The 20,277-nt window shown below is 46.2% G+C and overlaps 1 protein-coding gene across 5 annotated transcripts in view; it reads left to right on the forward strand.

Moving 5' to 3' along the window:
* The window catches only part of EVC2 (EvC ciliary complex subunit 2), a 163,413-nt gene that overhangs the window by 3,705 nt on the left and 139,431 nt on the right, over nucleotides 1–20,277 (forward strand). For all 5 annotated transcript variants that reach the window (XR_009601162.1, XR_009601163.1, XR_009601164.1 and 2 more), the window contains exons 2-6: nucleotides 4,396–4,450; nucleotides 8,871–9,037; nucleotides 13,143–13,211; nucleotides 15,028–15,214; nucleotides 17,786–17,895. Coding sequence is in view for 2 of the 5 variants with exons in the window: in XM_042251640.2 (XP_042107574.1) it covers nucleotides 4,396–4,450; nucleotides 8,871–9,037; nucleotides 13,143–13,211; nucleotides 15,028–15,214; nucleotides 17,786–17,895 (588 nt within the window). In the remaining 3 variants the exon portion in view is untranslated. The remainder of the gene's footprint in view (nucleotides 1–4,395; nucleotides 4,451–8,870; nucleotides 9,038–13,142; nucleotides 13,212–15,027; nucleotides 15,215–17,785; nucleotides 17,896–20,277) is intronic.

Below are 20,277 nucleotides of genomic sequence, written 5' to 3' on the forward strand. Positions count from 1 at the left end.
GAAGGGAAGGCTGGACATTGAAGTGGGGTATCGACTGGTGGTTGGCATGGTCTCTGTGGGACCAGGCTGCTCATGGTGGCCAAGGAGCCCCCAGAGAGGCACGCCTAGGCTAGTGACACCCAGGAACTGATGAGACCTCAAGGAGCCTCAGCCAAGAGGGCTTGCTGAGTTGCTTGCTCCCTGGGCACTTGCTATCGTGCTCCTCTCCGTTGAGTGGAAGTGTCTGTTGGAACGGGGCCTTTGTCCTTCCATGAAGTCAGGGGCCTGCCACAGAGCCTGCCGTGCGGCAAGTGCTAGGGAAAGAATAGGTGGAGAATTCCAGGGGCAGGGATGGCACAGGCAGATGTGTGTGGGAGTTGGTGCCCTGTGGCACCACTGTCCACCCCAGAGACCTCACAATTAATTCTTGTATTTTTTTAGTTAACAGATTTTAGTATTTAGAACAGTTTTAGATTTTAGAAAAATCATACATGTGGTGCAAAAAATTCATATATATTCCCCCCCCCTCAATGCACAGCTGCCCCTACTCTTGGCATCTGACGTTAGTAAGGTATGTGCACTCACATGTACTTAGTCATTCAGTCGTGTCCGACTCTTTGCAACCCCATGGACTATATAGCCTGCCAGGCTCCTTTGTCCATGGGATTCTCCAGGCAAGAATACTGGAGTGGGTTGCCATTTCCTACTCCAGGGCATCTTTCTTGACTCAGAGATTGAGCCCGTGTCTCTCATGTCTCCTGCACTGGCACGCGGATTCTTTTCCACTGAGCCACCTGGGAAGCCCTAGTAAGGTACATTTATTACAATTAATGGTCTAACCTTGACAAGCCATTGTAAAAAGTCCATAGTTTATTCAAATTTCCTTAGTTCTTGTACCTAATGTCCTTTTTGGTCCCAGGCCCCCACCCAGGACATCACTGTACATGTAGCTGTCACTTCCTTTGTTTTGAGGCCCTTGGCAGTTTGGAGGAGGACTGGGTGAGGATTTTGCAGGGTGCTTTCTGTTGGGATTCATCCGGGTGCGTCTGGCAACATGACTTATGGCTGTTTGTGGATTTTTTTAAAACAACCTTTGTTTTGTTAGTTTTGTTGTTGTTTCAGATTTCATTCTAGTTTATTACAGTGAAAAAAATACCCCATGGTTCTAAGCACATATTCAATTTCTGAGCATCAAAGGAGACAGATTTAGAAACATTAAAGTGTGGTCTCTATGTTCATAATGATATGCAGCCACATAAAAAGTAATGTACAGAACACCTTGTCCTACAAAACAGCTTTGGGAATTTTCTTTGACTAGAAATTTTCCCAGTTTGGGAACATTAGTTTAGATATGAACATAAACTTGAGATACTGTTAATTAACTTATTTGAAAGAGTGGAATATTTAAGAAAGCTGTTACTACCAGTGGAAACAAAGATGGAAGACTCAAATAACTGTGAGTTGCCTGGAATTCTGCCTGGCTTCCAAAAATTAAGCTGGGAACAGATGCCTGCCCACATAGTGAAAATGATCTAATTAGTCAGTGTTTCCTTAAATGAAACACAAAATGACAAAAATGATTCCTTAGCTGACTCCCAGTCAAAGGGGAAGAAATGTTAGATAAGGTGGAAACTATGGCGTGGTCTTAAATTTCAGGAGTAGGGACAAGCAATTTAGAGGAATTTTTCTGGGATGCTTTGCTGTTGTTGTTGACCTTGAAATCTTGGCTGGACCAGCACTGGCCAGGTTGCTCTGCCATGAACTCACTACCCATTCCCCCAACCCTCCCTGCCCGCCCAACGTACTATACTTGTTAGAAGGAGGTCCCTATGCAGGGCCTAGAATGGAAGCTCTTAGATTTCTTTTTTCCTGCCAAATGGCAGCAAAGATAGGGTCTGGCACACGGCATTCTTCGGAGAAAATGGCGCCTCTTTCCACCTTATGGAGGCGTGTTATGAGCTAGTGGTTGTTCTGGCCACACATACCTGTCCAGGGAGATCTCAGGGACACTGTTTCTACCAGGCATGAGAGGTCTTGTCCGCATCACTTGGGGCCTTATTACTGTCGTTTTTGCTATTGTTGCGGTGAGACATGGGCACATGCTCTTTGTTACAAGGAACAAAGCAATACATGCAGTGTGGAGCCAGGGATCCCCTCTACTGCACACATACTCGGTCCCCAAGTCCCCAAGGCTAACACTTCTGCATACTTCTGCCTAGGCTTTTAAAAATAATACATGGTTGTGATCTATGGTGTTATATGCCATATTGTTAAACATGTAACTATATATTAAACCTATAAGTAATTAATACTAAACATATTGTTAAATATCTACATATATTTTCATATTACTAAATATATAAGTATAGGTACTAATAAAGTAACTTACCAAATATGTAACTATATGTACTAATATGGGGTTTCTCTGATGGCTCAGTGGTAAAGAATCCGCCTGCCAGTGCAGGAGACACAGGAGACTAGGGTTCAATCCCTGGGTCAGGAAGATCCCCTGGAGAAGGAAGTGGCAACCCACTAAGTATTCTTGCCTGGGAAATTCCATGGACAGAGGAGCCTGGCAGGTTACTAGTCCATGGGGTCACAAAAGAGTTGGTTGTGACTTAGTGACTGACTATGCACGCACATGTACTAACATAGTTTATATAAAAAATAAAGTGAATAAAACTATCAAATATGTAGCAATATATTAAATATTTTTTAAACTTATTAAATATTTTTGTTTTATTTTATTTTTATTGTCATTTTTATTAGATGAGACTGTATTATTCATCGTGTTGTGATCCAGTGATCTCACTTGATATATCTCAGAGTTTTTTCCTAGATGATCATAGACCTGCTCTATTTATATATTTATATTTGTAGTTGTGGTAAAATATACATAACAAAATGGTCTTCCCTGGTGGCTCGTCAGTAAAGAATCTGCCTGCAGTTTAGGAGACGCTGGTTTGATCCCTGGATTGGAAAGATACCCTAGAGTAGGTAAGGGCAACCCATTCCAGTATTCTTGCCTGGGAAATCCCATGGACAGAGGAGCCTGGTGGGCTACAGTCCAGGGGGTTGCAAAGAGTCGGACATAACTTAGCAACTAAACCACCACCACCATTCACAACAAAATTTACCCTGTTATCCCTTTTTAAGTGTACAGTTCAGCAATGTTAAATACATTCACATTTTTGTGTTTCCACCTGCAGAATTATTTTAATCTTGTGATACTGAAACTCTGTCCCCATCAATCAACAACCCCCCATTCTGCTGTCCCCCAGCCCCTGACAACCATCCTTCTTCTTTCTGTCTCTATGAATTTTACGTATCTCCTATAAGTGGAATCATACACTATTTGCATTTTCGTTACTGGCTTATTTCACTTGGCCTGATGTCCTCACGTTTCATCCATATTGTAGCCTGTGACAGATTTTCCTTCCTTTTAAGGCTGAATGATATTTCATTTTATGCATGGACCGCTTTTGCATGGGCTTCCCTGACAGCTCAGTTGGTAAAGAAGCCACCTGCAATGTGGGATACCTGGGTTTTGATCCCCTGGTTGGGAAGATCCCCTGGAGAAGGGAAAGGCTACCCACTCCAGTCTTCTGGCCTGGAGAATTCCATGGACTGTATGGGTCACAAGGAGTCAGTCACAGCTGGGCAACTTTCACTTCACTTTTGCTTCTCCGTCCATCCATCAGTGGACATTAGGTTCCTTCTTCCTTTAGGCTATTGTGAATAATGCTGCTGTGCACAGCATGGGGCTTGGCCCATTTCAAGGGCTCTAGCCAAGGCACTATAGTAATAATCATGATAATGATTATTGTTACTGTTTTATAGTGGAGGGCTCTGTGCTTCTTTAGGGCTCAGTATTTCACAAAGATGGGATGGAGGGGTTGACTGAGCCCTGTTTGGACAAATTTTCATCACTGAACAAGGTGAAGCAAGCTGGGGGGAGTTCTACACTTTGCAGAAGAAATATCTGAGGCTCAGAGAGTCTAAGAGACTTAACCAAGGACACACAGCAGATAAATGGTTCAAGCTCAAATCTAGGTCTCCAACTCCCAAGCCAGTGTTTTATGTACCACTCTGTGAAAACAAGCAGGATTTTGGGAATTCAGAGGCTTGAGGCTCTCCCTGCATCAGAGGGTTCGTTAAAAGCAGAGTTGGGATTCGAACTCAGGTCTAACTGTGTGAAATTTCCACTGCACTGTGTTGTCTCCTTAGACAGCTTCCAGGAATGCAATTGTATAATCCTCTACTCAGATGCTGGTGGAGATGGTTGACTTAGAAAGATTTACATCAGGTGTCAGGATAAATGTGCAGCTCTTCCCCATACAAGCCATTTACAGAGATGACTCTTCAACCACTCCTAGTGTTTTCTTCAATAACGTCTTTGTGTCTTTGGACTTTTAGGACTTACCCCTTGGGATTTGGCCCAGTGTGGAAAACTCTCACGTTACAACTCCAGGTAAGTTTTTCTCTTGGCTGATTTTTTAATTGATTTGACCATGAGAGAGAACCAGACCCTAAAGCCATAGACCTCCTGCTTCTGCCTCCCTGGCACCCTGCTCCCCTATGTACCTTACAGAGCAAAGGCAGTGGGTCCCCTCCTGCAGCAGTGGTCTGGGTGCCCAGATCTGAGTTCAGGTAAGGTGGTGATTGAGTCTTGGTAAGATTCAATAATAATTGGTAAGAATCAAGAATCAATAATGATTCAGGTAAGGGGGAATCTTGACTCTCCCCTGAAGGTGCCTGATGAAGAAAACGCAGAATGTGTGTATTAGTTAACTGCATGAGTTTCTTTTTGCTGCTGTAACAAGTTGTCACAGATTTAGTGGTAAACAGTATGGATGTATTCTCATATAGTTCTGGAGGGCAAAAGTTCAGTCAGTTTAACTGGTCTGATGTCAGGGTGTCAGCACACTCTCCAGGCCCTGGGAAGAATATTCTTCCTTCTCCAGGATCTGGAGCTTCATTCCTTGGATCCTGCAGGTCATGACCCTTCCTGCAGCCTCCAAGCCAGCAGCATTGCTTCATGCCTCAGTGGTCCCATAACCTTCTCTTCTGCATGTCAAATCTCTCTTTGCCTCCCTCTGTAAGGACATCTGGGATTACATTTATGGCCCCCTGGATAATCCAGGTTACTTCCTCATTAAGGGCCTTTAATTTAATCATATCTGTGAAGAGTCTGTTGCCACATAAGAGAACATATTTACAGGTTGCTGAGATTAGGACCTGGGTGTCTTTGGGGACCATTACTGAGTCTACCTGACTTCCCAGGTGGCTCAGCAGTAAAGAATCCTTCTGCCAGTGCAGGAGATGAAGGTGATCTGGGTTCAGTCCCTGGGTCGGGAAGGTACCCTGGAGAAGGAAATGGTAACCCACTCCAGTATTCTTGCCTGGGAAATCCTATGGACAGGGAGCCTAACAGGATTGCAAAAAGTCAGACATAACTGAATATGCACACACTGAAAGTCTACCACACCAGGTTTCAGAAATCCAACTGAAACTAAGCGATGAGCAATTTGTTGACCCTTATCGCTGGACTGCACAGGCCCAGGATCCAGGAGCAGTGTTCTCAGGGCTCTGCTTTTCTTTTTCCATCGAGGCTCCTGCTTTCGTCTGATGAATGTCATTCTCAGGGACATTCTTTCCTTGTGGAAGTAATTGCTGCCACTTGCAGAAAGGAAGAGACTTTCTGTAGCTCGACAGAAGTTCAGGGAAGACTGACGGACACAGTTTGAGTCCCATGCCAGTCCCCAGTCCCATCACTGGTGTTCTGGGTTCTGGGCTTAAGTCTGGCCTCCTGGGGACCAGGATGTGCTGGGATCCGGGTTTGTCTGTAGAGACTGAGCTAGAATCTTACTGATTAGTCGGGGGCCTGCCCTGAAGGGAGGGGTCCTGGGAAGGCAGAACAGACTTTTCATCCAGAATTGACACAGGTTATAAATACACCTTGTTTTATTCCAGGGATAAATGTATTTCATTTTCTGGGGGAGGTAAAAGTATTTTTTATGTCTTCTGTTATTCTGCCACACTCAATATGTAAGCAAATTTGGAAAACTCAGCAGTGGCCATAGGACTGCAAGAAGTCAGTTTTCATTCCAATCCCAAAGGAAGGGCAATGCCAAAGAATGTTCAAACTACTGTATAATGGCTCTCATTTCACACGCTAGCAATGTTATGCTCAAAATCCTTCAAGCTAGGCTTCAGCAGTACATGAACTGAGAACTTCCAGATGTACAAGCTGGGTTTTGAAGAGGGAGAGGAACCAGAGATCAAATTGCCAACTTTTACTGGATCATGAAGAAAGCAAGAGAGTTATAGAAAATCATCTACTTCTGCTTCACTGACTACAATAAAGCCTTTAACTGTGTGCATCACAACAAACTTGTGGAAAATTCTTAAAGAGATGGGAATACCGGACCACATTACTGGTCTCCTGAGAAACGTTATGCAGGTAAAAAAGCAACAGTTAGAACCATGCATGAAACAACGGACTGGTTCAAAATTGGGAAAAGAGTACGACAAGGCTATATATTGTCACCTTGTTTAATTAACTTATCTGCAGAGTACATCATGTGACAAGTTGGGCTGAATGAAGCACAAGCTGGAATCAAGATAGACAGGAGAAATATCAATAGCCTCAGATATGCAGATGACACTACCCTTATGGCAGAAAATGAAGAGGAACTAAAGAGCCTTCTTGATGAAAGTGAAAGAGGAGAGTGAGAAAGCTGGCTTAAGACTCAACATGAAAAAAACTAAGATCAGGGCATCCAGTTCCATCATGTCATGGCCAGTAGAGGGGGAAAAAGTTGAAGAAGTGACAGATTTTATTTTCTTGGGCTCCAGAATCACTGTGGATGGTGATTGCAGCCACGAAGTTAAAGCTTGCTCCTTGGAAGTAAATCTATGACAAACATAGACAGTGTATTAAAAAGGAAAGGCGTCACTTTCCTATACGGCCAACAAAGGTCCGTATAGTCAAAGCTATGGTTTTTCCAGTAGTCATGTTTGGGTGTGAGAGTTGACCATAAAGAAAGCTGAATGCTCAAGAATTGATGCTTTCAAAGCGTGTTGCTGGAGAAGACTCTTTTAAGAGTCCCTTGGGCTGCAAGGAGATCAAACCAATCAATCCTAAAGGAAATCAGTCCTGAATATTCATTGGAAGGAATGATCTGAACCTGAAGCTCCAATACTTTGGCCACCTGATATGAAGAGCTGACTCATTAGAAAAGACCCTGATGCTGGGAAGGATTGAAGGCAGAAGGAGAAGGGGATGACAGAGGATGAGATGATTATATAGCATTACTGACTCAATGGACATGAGTTTGAGCAAATCCCAAGAGATAGTGGAGGACAGAGGAGCCTGGCATGCTGCAATCCCCAGGGTTGCCAAGAGTCAGATACGATCTAGCAACTGAAGAACAACAAGCAGTCTTTGCAAAAGACTTTACAAAAGTTTACAAAATCCAGTGTTTTCATTTGAGTAAAATAGGTTGAGGTGATATTATCATAGTCACGGAAAACTGTTAGTTACTAATTAAGCAGACATTTTGGGTAAGGGAGTGAGTGTACTTAGGATTGTGGTTGTAGTGAGAGCAGAGGGTAGAGGAAGGAGGTCACTGGGAAGGTTTCAGGGAAGGCTTCCTGGAGGAGGTGTTGAGTCTCAGGTGAGTCCTGAGAAGTAGCAATTAGCAGGAGAAGGAAGCAGAGGGAGAGGCTTCCAGGCATGTGGGAGCCCAGAGGTGAGGGAGAGAGGGTGCATTCAAACAGCTGCAGAGTCACAACCGATAACCCGCGTGACAGCACATTAGTGCGGAGACCGCAGGGTAGTGACGTAGTGGGATCAGGTCAGAGCTTGACTTCCTTCTGTACTGTCTGTGGACAGTAGCGGTGTCTGTTCTCATTCAGGTCTCCATCAGAGCTCACAGCTGGGCCTTCTGAGCACCTGGAGGAGCAGGGGCTTAGACACCCCCACCAGAGACAAAGCCCAGAGTGGCCTTAAGATTTGAGACCAGTGAGTCTTTGTCCCTTAGCCCGAAGGACTGGACTGGGGTCTGGAGGTGGGTGTTCTGTGCCACTTCTGTGATTGCCTCCAACAGTCCAACTGAGCAGCCAGCCTGGGAAAGCACCTACCAGTTTCCATGGGGAGGGCTCTCAGTTCCCAGATGCTCACCTTTGTCCCCATTCCAACATCATGAACTGAACCACAGATAGTATTCTGGGAAAAAAGATATTGATTTTATCCAGGATCCAGTTTCACATTATTATTTTTTTTTAATTTAAATTTTTCCTACATTTATTTAGAAATTCTATAAAAGGGGTTCCAAAGCAGTTCTAAAGACCTTGCTATCAATACTCCATGTAAGGAAGGGTGAAAAACAGGATTCATTCTCAGCCCATATACAGTTTGTACTTGGATAGAAGATAAATGTTGAAAAGGCACGGCTCCACAATTCTGGTCACTTCAAAATAGAAATTTACAGAGTGATTAGAGGTTTTCCCAAGGGCACAGCTGGCGAGTGACAGAGCCAGGATTGGAACCCAGGGCCCTCTGATGCAAAGTGTAGGAATCACCCATGCCTCCTCCCTTGCCTAGTGGTTCTGATTCAGCTGGTCTACAGGAGGGCCAGGCGTGTACATTTCAGCCTACAGCTCAGGTAAGCAGCTCACACTTCAAGAAACTCGTCTTAAGCTCTATGGCTCCCAATGAGAACTTCTCACTTTCTTGGCAAAGAATTAAGTCATTCATTCATTCACACTCTTGTTCACTTACTCAGCAAAGATTTTCCAAATGCCTGCCATGTATCATGTGGTTTGCTTCCAGAGTTTAACCACTGCCTTTTTGTATTATGTAATGCATGCACGTTGCTGTTTTGCAGAGGAGGCGCCATTCAGAATGAAATTCAGTAAGGAAATTGAAGTCTTTAACCCACCCCTGGCTTCTGCAGCCTCTAGTGAGCCATGGGTTCATTCCGTCTTTGCGTTTACACACTCATGGCCTAGGAAGACCTTGTTTAAAAGAGACTCTGCTGTAACACACCGCCTGGTAAGTAACATGTTCAGTTCTTTTAAAGACATATCAGAAGTTGTAAAGAAACCAGTTTTGGATCACTTGTGTAGAAAATGTCACAGGCTTTTGTTCCTCCTCCAAAAAACACCTATTCTTTCTCTTTCACTAAATGTAGTTGTCATTAGGGAGCAATTCCATTTTTCTTTACAGAGAGCTGCTGCTTCTATACAATATACAGTATTTAGATGAATAGGGTGTGTGAATCTGAGCATTAGGCAGCCTTATCTGCTGGTTCTAAAGCAGTGCATGGGGTTTTACTTTAACTGGATCGATTCACTTGCACCTGTTATGAAAATGCTGCTACCGATAATAGTGCCAAATGTTTAAAAAGTATTTTCCACTTGCCAGGCATGTTGTTGTTCAGTTTCTCAGTCATGTCCAACTCTTTGCGACCCCGTGGACTGCAGCATGCCAGGCTTCCCTGTCCTTCACTATCTCCTTGAGTTTGCTCAAGCTCACGTGCATCAAGTCAGTGATGCCATCCAACCATCTCATCCTCTGTCATTCCCTTCTCCTCCTGCCCTCAATCTTTCCCAGCGTCAGGGTCTTTTCTAATGAGTCGGCTCTTTGCATTAGGTGGACAGAGTATTGGAGCTTCAGCTTCAGCATCAGTCCTTCCAATGAATATTCAGGACTGGTTCCTTTAGGATGGACTGGTTTGATCTCCTTGCAGTCCCAGGGACTCTCAAGAATCTTCTCCAACACCACAGTTCAAAAGCATCAATTCCTGGGCACTCATCCTTTTTTTATTGTCCAACTCTCACATCCATACATGACTACTGGAAAAACCATAGGCTTAGTGCTTTCTATGCATAATCTCACTGGAGCCTCATTATGAGTTTCTTAAACAGGTACTATTTTTATTCCCTTTTTACAAATAGGAACTGAAGGTTGGAGAGATTAAGGAGTTTGTTCAGGATCCCACAGGCCGAAGCGGCAGGACTAGGATGTGTGACCCCTGCTCTTAGCCACTGTCCCTGCTCCTGGTGTTCCTCATACTCTGTGTAATGTGTTGGTGCCACGTGAGGCTGACTCTCCCCTAAGCTGTCATGACTTATAATGGCTTGAGAACCACTGGATTCAGCCAACAGGCTACTACGGCGACAAGCTCCTCCTTGGCCCTTGGCTACATTTTGTGTTAGTCTCCCACATTTTGTATTAGATAGTTGTGTGACAAATTATTACCAACATGGTGGCTTAGAACAGTGAAATTTATTCTCTCTTTTTTCCAGAGGCAGGAAGGCCAAAGTCAGGGTATCAGTGGAGCTGTGCTTTTACTGGGAGCTTGTAGGGGAAAATCCATCCTTATCTCTTTTAGCTTTGGGAGCTTTCCTTGGCTTGTGGCTGTATAACTCCAATCTTTATAGGGATTCTACAGAGAAACAAAACCGGTGGGATGTGTGTATACACACACACACAGATACACACACACACGTGAAGGAGGGAGGGGGAGATTTATTTCAAGAAATTGCTTATGTGATTGTAGGGGCTGGCAAAGTCCACGATCTGCAAGTGTGGCCTGGAGACCCCAGAAAGAACCGATACTCAAGTTGGAAAGTCTCTGCACAGAATGCACTCTTCCTTAGGGGAAACCTTCATCATTTTTGTTAAGACCTCACCTGATTGGGTGAGGCCCACCCACACTATGATGGGTCATTAGCTTCCTTCAAAGTCCACTGACCTAAACGTTAGATCTCATCTAAAAATACATTCACAGTGACATCAGGAGGCAATTGACCGAGTATCTGGGAGCCATGGCCAGCCAGTTGACACCTGTCATTTACTGTCATGCTCTGCTTTCACCTTCTTGGGTCCTTTTCTCTGTGGGTGTGTCTTCTCTTCTGTCACTAATGAGGACACTTTGTCATTGGATTTAGGACCTGGCTAAAGCCAACCCACCTAAACCCAGAATGATCTCATCTTGAGAGCCTTGGCTTAATTACATCTTCAAAGACCACTTTTCCAAATAGGGTCATGTTCCCAGGTTCTGGGCTTCAGGAGGAGCTGCATCCAGCCACCGTGGTGGTTATCAGCTTTCCAGTCCATGCTCCATCCCCCTCCTGTGTGTCTTTGCCCAACAAACTGTGTTTATCTGATTGTCATATGCAGGATACTGTGTGGGAATCTGAAGACTAGAAAGCCAGATGCCTGCCCTCAAGGACTAACTGCAGTCCTGGCACATCAAAGCATGAGGGTGGGGTCATGGACAGAGACTCAACCAGAATCAAAGGCTTCAACAGCTCATGCTGCTGCCTGTGGTCAAAATGTTCTCAGAATATCACTTCTGCTCTCTGCGTCTTTGTTCGTTTCTATACAATAGACAATGAGAGAGTCATGCTCTGGAGAAGGAGTGTGCCCTATGGGAGAGTCATAGCATATGGAGCTATACCTATCCTATCTATACCTATACCTACCTATACCTATCCTATCATAGCATATGGAGCTATAACCAGCGCACTGCCTGGGTAGAGTCCAAGCTTCCTACCTGTGCAGCCTTGGGCAAGTGGTTAACCTCCATGAGCCTTAGTTTCCTCATCTGTGAAATGGGAGAAATAGAAATCATGTGTGTACAGTGATGGGCATACACCTGGCACTTGGGAAAGAATAGGCATTTTAGGATTATCGGTATCACCGAGAGCTGCCTTGGTCTGTGATTCAGAGTATGGCTCCACCCACCACAGATGAAGGTGGGTGGGGCAGACAGTGGGGATGCATGGCCTGGGATCAAGGGGCATGTGCAAGGATGAAAACGAACAGGTATCAGCTATGTTTACAAGGAGCAATGGAGCTGGCATCCAGTGGGTGAGCCCTGGCTCTCTATTGGCTTCCAGGGGAGGTGTGTGTGAGTCACTCAGTCGTGTCCAACTCTTTGCAACCCCATGGACTGTAGCCCACAAAACTCCTCTGTCCATGGATTTTCCAGGCAAGAATACTGGACTGGGTAGCCATTCCCTTCTCCAAGGGATCTTCCTGACCCAGGGATCAAATCCGGGTCTCCTGCATTGCAGGCAGATTCTTTACCACTGAGCCACCAGGGAAGCCCCTCGTGGGGCTGGAAGAGGCCAGTCCTGGGTGGATTCTCTACCTGCTAATGAGAGATCCAGCTTGCAAGAAGCACTTCAACACACCATGGTCCATATTCACCAGGTTCCTGCTGTGTGGCTTGTGTGCCCCACTCAGGACATGTGCGTGCTACGCTGCTCAGTCGCTCAGCCTTGTCCGACTCTGAGATGCCATGAACTGTAACTCACCAAACTCCTCTGTCCATGGGATTCTCCAGGCAAGAATATTGGAGTGGGTTGCCATTTCCTCCTCCAGAGGATCTTCCTGACCCAGGGATCGAACCTGCATCTCCTGCATTGGCAGGCAAATTCTTTACTACTACAGACCCTGTTGTTGGAAAGATGGAAGGCAAAAGGAGAAGGAAGTGGCAGAGGATGAGATGGTTAGATAGCATCACTGACTCAATCGACATGAATTTGAGCAAATTCAAGAAGACTGTGAAGGACAGGGAAGCCTGGCATGCTGCAATCCATGGGATGGCACAGAACTGGACATGACTTAGCAACTGAACAACGACAAGGCCTAGGAAACCAGGTCATGTGAGCAATCCCTAAAGGATTTTTCCATAGCTCTGCTCACATTCCTCCTGCTAAAGTGCCAACCCTGGTTCGCTGAGTCCCTGTGACAATGTCATTGACACGCAGCTCAGAACAGGACATAGCGCTGTGTCATCACATGTCCACATTTTTCTTTATTCATAGGTTTTAAGTTCCAGTTCTGTAAGACTTAAAAAAAAAAATCTTCAGGGTCAGAATGCATGACTGCAAAAGTAACCCTTCTACCCTGCCTTTTACTTGTTTATTTTTTGGCCACACCCCACAGCATGTGGGATCTTAGTTCCCGGATCAGGCACCTAGTCTGCACCCCCTACATTGGAAGCATGGAGTCTCAACCATTGGGCCACCAGGGAAGTTCCTCTACCCTCCCCCCACTTTTAAAAGTTCATCTTGTACTTTTATTTAACATGTGTAGCATGAAATGTTTTTCATTTTCTAATAAGTTCTATATTTTATTGTAGTATGGAGACATTTCAAGAGACGTTCAAGGGACTTCTGAAAATGGAGTAATTTTTCAGAAATGTGCAGTGGTGAGTATTCATCGGTGGTTTATACTTAAGGAGAAAGTAATTGAATTTGCCGAAAATGTGTATTGGGAGAGTTATGTATTTAAAGAACTGGCAAGTCACATGGCCGTCTACCCATATCTGGACATGGGTGATGAAGTGACTTACAGGGATCTCATATTTTATATGGAAGCACCAAGATTTTTTTTGTAACAACAAAATCATTACTGAAAATCCTCTGTGATTATTTAAGATGGGAAAGAAAGCATGTATTTTCTCCCAGATTTTAACATTGGCATGATGCCAACAGTTTATAAATTTATGTAATGTCTTTTAGGTCTTTGATTCTTACTAATCTCATGGGATGACCTTCACACGATCCTTGTGTTGAGGGTCCCCAAGACCATTGTCAGGTTCAGTGGTTCCCTAGAAGGACTCAGGGAACTCGGAAAAGCTGCTCTACTCGCAGTCACAGTTTATTACAGCAGAGCTTATAGATTATAGTCAGCAAAGCCAAGAGCTCGTAGGACAGTGTTCTGGGGAGACCAGGCCCAAGACACCTGGTCTCCTGATGGACCTGAAGGAGCAGCATCTAATTTTTCCCAGAAGTGGTGTGTGATATCACCAGGGAAGCTCACTCAAGCCGTGGAGTCCAGGATTTTTATTGAGGATCCATCATGATGGAGCACTCATGTCACTGACCTCAGTTACTCAGGTCACCTGAACACAGCTTTGCCCAAGGCCCTCACCGTGAATCACATGGTTAGCACAGACCACCTGGGGTGGCCCAAGGCCATAAGTATAGCAAGACACTCTTACCAGACAAGATATTCCATGGGCTTTAAGGGCCAGTCTCTCAGGAGCTGGTCCTCTCTTTGGGACAGGCGGGGTTTGGACAGTCCAGGCCTGCTGAGCTAACTGTGTACTGCACAGCTCTCACTGCAGCCCAGGCCCTTGGCTCTCTTGCCTCACTTCCTGGAATGCAGTTGGAGCTAACACTTTCTCATGTGTCCTCCTAGAAATGCTTCCTGCTACATGAGTGTAGCTATGAGTATGCGTGTGTGCCCATGTGCACATATACACACATACCTTCTTTCTTCCCCTTTTTGCCTAGGTGACAGTACCCTATACACCAAGTTTTACAATTTGCTCTTTTTACTTATTACAATCCAGAGCTCATTCTTCTTGGGGGTGTACATGGCTTCCCTCTCTTTTCTCAGCTCCTCTGTCTCTTTCAGCAGAGCTGGGGTGAAGAAAGGGCAGGAATGGTGGGAAATAGCTTTGAGAGAGGGGGCAGGACAAGGTGTCAGAGGCCAGGTGGGGAGCCAGGCTGGAGACGGGCCACTGGCTTTGAATAACTGAGCTGTGCAAACATATGAGTGAGCAGAACTGGGAAGGCAACTGGCCAGGAGACAGGAGACCAGCTCAGGGCAAACTTGGAGATCGGATGACAGTCAGAGGCCCTGGACTGGCTGGGACTGAATCTTCAAAATAATGGATTAACAAAGTGCTGCAGTTTGTTTTTCTTGGTGACCCCAGTTTTGACAGTCTCCCCTACCGTAGTCTCATGCATGGATGTTTTTTCACTTAAGTTTCTCTGTGGTTTCACTGCATTTCAGGGTCCTGGTTTCTTTGAACTGGTCTGAGCAACAACTTGTCAAGCGGGAGTCAAAATTCTCCCAGGGTCTTTGAAATCAGACCTGATGAATTCTAGAACCTTCATGAGACTGTAATCCCTTCCCTCTACCTGCAGACCTAGTGGGTTCAGATCAAGCTGGGGCCTTGCATTGGGAAGTCGGGCTCACCAGCAAGTCTGGCCTCATTTCTCCTCCTGTCCTAGGTGTCTGTGCAGAGTGAGTGGCCATCGGCCCACGTGCGACTGTTTGTGAACAACACCAGGACACCCACAGCCACCAACCTCTCCGACCTGCTCTTACTCGACAACATCACAGGCCTCACTGTTAGGGAGTCAGTTGGAAACCAGACCTCGAGAGGCTTCCAGGCTTTCAGGAAGAAGTTTCTACAAGGTAATAGCCACATGTACAAAGTTAAGTGTGGGATACGATGGAGATACACACAGATGGGCACAGAGCGAGGGATGGGCCGCAGGCATCTTCTCAGACACGGGACTTGTGTTCATGCCGTTGGTCCACATGGTGAAATCTGCTGGTAGGGGATCAGAGGAGACCCCTGCTCAGCGCCTGCAACCAGGAAGCTGGTTTGTCACTTAGGTTGAGAGAGGTGGGATTTGGGGAAGGATTTTTAAAAATATGTATATTCAAAGTTTATTATGAACAATTTCAAATGTATACAAAGAGGTTGTAGCGAACCCCACTGTATCCATCAGCCAGATGATCAAAATGACTGTCACTCAGTGAAATGAAGAGCTTGTTTGGGGGAGTGCTGGACAGACACGGGAGGGGTTTGGCATCAGCTCAGGAAATGTGCTCTTGGCGTGTTCAGCTGTGTTCACGGGAGTGACTCTGCTGCTAATTAGCTCCCGTTCAAAGCATGACACCATCACTGGTTGGCTTTCAGAGGTGTGTTTCCTGAAGTGAGCTTGTCATTGGTTAATTAAGGAGATTTAAAACCAATCCTGGGGACTTCCCTGGTGGCTCCGAAGTAATGCAGGAGACACAGGTTCAATCCCTGATCCATGAAGATCCCAGGTGCGCAGAGCAATGAAGCTCCTGCCCCACAATTCTTGAGCCCATGCTCTAGAGCCTGGGCGCCTGGCTCCTGAAACACATGCACCACAAGGGAAGTCACCAGAATGAAAAGCCCACACACCACATCTAGAGAGTAGCCCCCGCTAGCCACAACTAGAGAAAAGCCTGCACGGCTATGAAGGCCCAGCACAGCCAAAAATGAACAAGTAATTAAAAAACTAATAATTCTGGGATGCAGCTGTTACTCTGACTTCAGAGCTGTCAGTTTTGCTAGGAAGGTGGGACTTCTTTTATCTAAGAAGGTGCTTTGTCTACAGATGAAGAAACTAAGGTGATGAGGAACTTGCCCAAGGCCCAGGGTTGGCAGTCAAGGTGGAGACAGACTCAGTCTGACTTCTCCATCCACCCCATACCCTCGATGCTATAGTGCCTCTCAAAGGCCTGGGACTCTAACTGACCTGTCCACTTCCATATACATGGCTCACATTGCTCATCAACGCCACCACTCTTTCTGAGTCTAGATGAGACTTCAGAATCCATCTTAACACCGTACTATTGACAGATGCTGTCGTGGAGTTAGCCTGCAAGTAGTGACCTCTTTGCTGGCGCTGGTTTAAGCAATGGTGTAAAAACTGTCATGGTACATCTCAGCTAAGTGATTTTCAATGCCTTTCTTCAATGATGTAAAAATAAATCTCCCCAGTTCTTAAGCTTGTGCTTAGAGACAGGAACATAGGGCTGAGAGCAGAGCCCAGACTCGATCTCAGACAGAGCTCCCTTGACTCCTGGCCATTTCAGAGCTGTGTGGCCTCCGGAAATCACTGCATTTCTCTGAGCTGCAGACGTGGTGTATGTCCCCCAGACTCACAGAGTCACTGCAGAGTCTGAACGGGGTGACATGGCCTGGCACTCTGCCTGCCTCTCATTTTATTGCTCCAGTGGCCTTGTGTAGTCCATGCTCCTACCATCCTGAACTGGGTACTTTCCTCCGACGGCTCGGCATCAGCTCCTACTCTTGTGTCCCGCTGGAGGACCTTTCTCTGCTCCCCTGCCCCTCACTCAGCTGCCACTCCTGTGCTTCACCTGCTTGGAGCCAGGACCACACACTTCGCCCATGGACTCCGTGACTTCTGCTCTTGACACGTGTGCTCTGCACATCCCTGAATCTCAGCCCCTGCAGCTGTGAACTTCCGGGAGTCCTTCTAAAGAAAAGAGAGTTCCCCACCCACAACTCCAGAGCCCATTGGTTCACCCTGGGATGTGACCCCTCCCTATAGCAGAGGTGCCTTCTCCTAACAGCTGGCGTTTCAATCCTGGCTCCTTATTAAGGGGAGATTTGAGTCAGAAACCCTGTCTTCTAGGGAAGCTTCTCTGTGTAATTAAGGACCAACCAGCGACCATGAGGTCAGAAGGGACCCTCCGTGAGCCTGAGTGGCCTTCTTCTCCTTCTCCGGGGTCTCCCCTGCCTCTCTGTGCCTCGTGCTGGGCTCCCAGGACCAGGCTGCCTGGAGGTGTCAAAGTGGCAGCTAGTGTCACCCGAAAGTTAGTTCTGTAAAGAGTTTTCCTTCATTGTGTGAATAGGATCACTGGGAATAAATAGGTTCCCCACCTGGATTCCAAACAAGACAGAAAGGTTCTGGATCTCCTAAGTGGATGAGCTAAATACATCCTGAGTTAGGAAGGCTGACCCGCCCAGCCCCAGGCATTTCTGGATGGGTTGGGGGTCCAGGTAAAGCTCCCTGTGCCTGCTGACAGCCCTTCTGAGTGAGAGCAGAGTGGGCCCAAGAGCACGCCTGTGTGATTTACTCTCCATGCTAGGAAAGCATGTGAGCTCAAAGGGCCCTGGCTGCCGCCGCCTTTGGACCGCAGCCGTGTCTGGGGTGTGCAGGGACCCCCACTGATGACCGCACGTGCCTTCTCTCTGAACAGTCGGAGACTCCTTCTCGGTCAGCTACACAGCCTCGCTGGAGGCCAGAGACATCAGGAGTGGAGACATCCTGCTGCTTCCTGCCCAGCTCTCCTTCCAGAGTTCGTCGCCGGTATTGTCTGTGTTACTTGTGGTTCGTCTTGTCCTTGTTTTAGAAACCTCGAGCACAGTATCCATTGTTCATGCTCTTCTTCCTTCCATCCTCCATTCATTCAGTGATGCCGAGTTCTGGGTTAGTGAATGGGCCCTGGAATCTCACACTTTGCCGTGAACCAGGCTCCCTTTTAGCGTAACCTCTATGGACCTGATTATCAAGATATGTCATCCATAGATGTTAGTTTCTTTTTTTTTTCGCCATGGTCTCATATTTATTTATACATGTCTACATAGGGTTTTTTTTTCTTTTTTAAAAATTTATTTACATAGACGTTAATTTCTCATCACCATGTCTTGTGTGTAATAAGCACTCAACCATATACTTTCTGTTGATATTGGTTTGCTAGAGCTGCTGTGAAAAGGTACTGTGGACCAGCTGGCTCACAAACAATAGGAATGTATTTGTTCACAGCCCTGGAGGCTGGAAGTTCATTCAGGTCAGGGTGTGGGCAGGGTTGTCTTTCTGAGGCCTCTCTCCTTGGCTTGTAGACAGCTGTCTTCAACCTGTGTCTCACGTGGCCATCCCTCTGAGTCTGTCTGTGTCATAGTCTCCTTATAAGGACACTTGTCAGGTGGGGTTAGAGGCTACCGTGATGGCCTCGCTTTACCTTAATCACATCTCTAAAGGTTCTATCTCCAAACTCAGACACATTCCGAGACACTGGGGTCAGAGCTTCAACCATGGATTTTGGGGGGACGTGATTCAACCTGTAACCCATTACCATGAGCATTTGCATTTTCCATTCACTTTTTTGTCAATCCAATGGGTGATGAATGTGGTTGTGTGTGGCCCATGCTATGTGCTGTGCACCCCTGGGGCTACAGAGAGGGAGATGTGTCCTTGTCCTCACGGAGACTGTGCTCTCGGGGTGTGTGTGTGTGTGTGTGTGTGTGTGTGTGTGTAAGCCGCTCAGTTGTGTTCTACTCATTGCAACCCATAGACTGTAGCCCACCAGGCTCCTCTGTCCATGGAATTCTCCAGGCAAGAATACTGGAGTGTGTAGCCATTCCCTTCTCCAGGGGGTCTTCCCAGCTGAGGGATCAAACCTGGATCTGCTGTACTGCAGTTACCCTGGTCATTTTGTTCAGACTGCAGCCCCTGGAGGAAGTACTTTTCATAACAGTTGTGGAAAACGAGGCTCACAGCATGACTACTCCAGGTCACATGGCAAAACCAAAATCAGACCTCACAGCTGCCAGCTCCTTCCTTCCAAGGCTGAGAGGCCTGTGTGTGGTGTTTCTGCTGCAATAAGAAAACTAATCCTGGATAAAATTAAATAAAATGAAAGATTCCATAAAGGTAAAGACCAGATATGAGAAAGCTGTATGAAACTGTCAGAAAAGACGAATGTCTCAGAAAACAATTAAGTGCAAAGTCAAGAACGAGAACAGAGAAGGATAAAAAAAGGGAAATAAAAGGCCCAGAAAAAAATACTATCTGAATTTCAAAGGACAGGCAACCAAATATGCTAAAGTCAAAATTTAAGATAAAGGCAACAGTCAGAAACCTGCAGTGAGAAACTCAGAAACCCAGTGAAATAAAAACTCCCTGTGTAGGGTCATTAAGATTTTAGACCAAGGCGGCCTCACACCTCCCTGAGGAGCCTGGGGAGGCTGGGGAGGGGGGCAGTGGGAGGCGTGGAGTTGGGGCTCTCTGGCCGTCACCCCCTATGGGTCCTGTCCATTGCTTTGCTTGGTGCCTGTGTGTGTTGTATCAACCCCATCACCCTGGTAACCCTCCATCCTCCCACTAGAATGTTGCTCCTTGAGACCCCATCGGTCTTATTCCCAATTTGTGTTCTTGGTGCCAAAAATAGAGCCCTGCACACAGTAGGTGCTCGGTAATTACTTGCTGAGTGAGTACATGAATAGAACGGTGAACTAATGATTCTTGGGCAGGTGTTTTTTTTTTTTTTTTCTTTTTTAACTTCTCGGAGCCTTTGGTTTCTCATCAATAAAAAGGGAGGCTGTTCCAGGTCTCCAGTCTCTTGTGGGGATAAAAGCGATGATGACTTTATATTTGCATGTGGCTTTCAGTTTCCTTTCCCTTCCAAGCCTTCGGAGCCCTCTCTCTGGGCAGTTTTGTGGACAGAGTGGAGATTCTAGAGCTCCGGACTTGATGGTGTGTGTTCTAGGCTCCTCCCTGTTTGCATTAGTCTGTCAGCCTCGCCTTTCTTAGACCTGCCCTAGCAAAGGTTCCTAGAAAGCTCGGTGTTTGCTGAGCGGATAAGGGCTGGATACGGCTCCTATGCCTTCTTCTCTAATTGAGTCACCCAGTTTGGGTGACTCCTGGGCCTTCCTCTAGGATGGAGAGAAGGTCCAGTGTATTTGGAATTGA

Source organism: Ovis aries, chromosome 6, assembly GCF_016772045.2.
Source record: "Ovis aries strain OAR_USU_Benz2616 breed Rambouillet chromosome 6, ARS-UI_Ramb_v3.0, whole genome shotgun sequence".
NCBI lineage: Eukaryota > Metazoa > Chordata > Mammalia > Artiodactyla > Bovidae > Ovis > Ovis aries.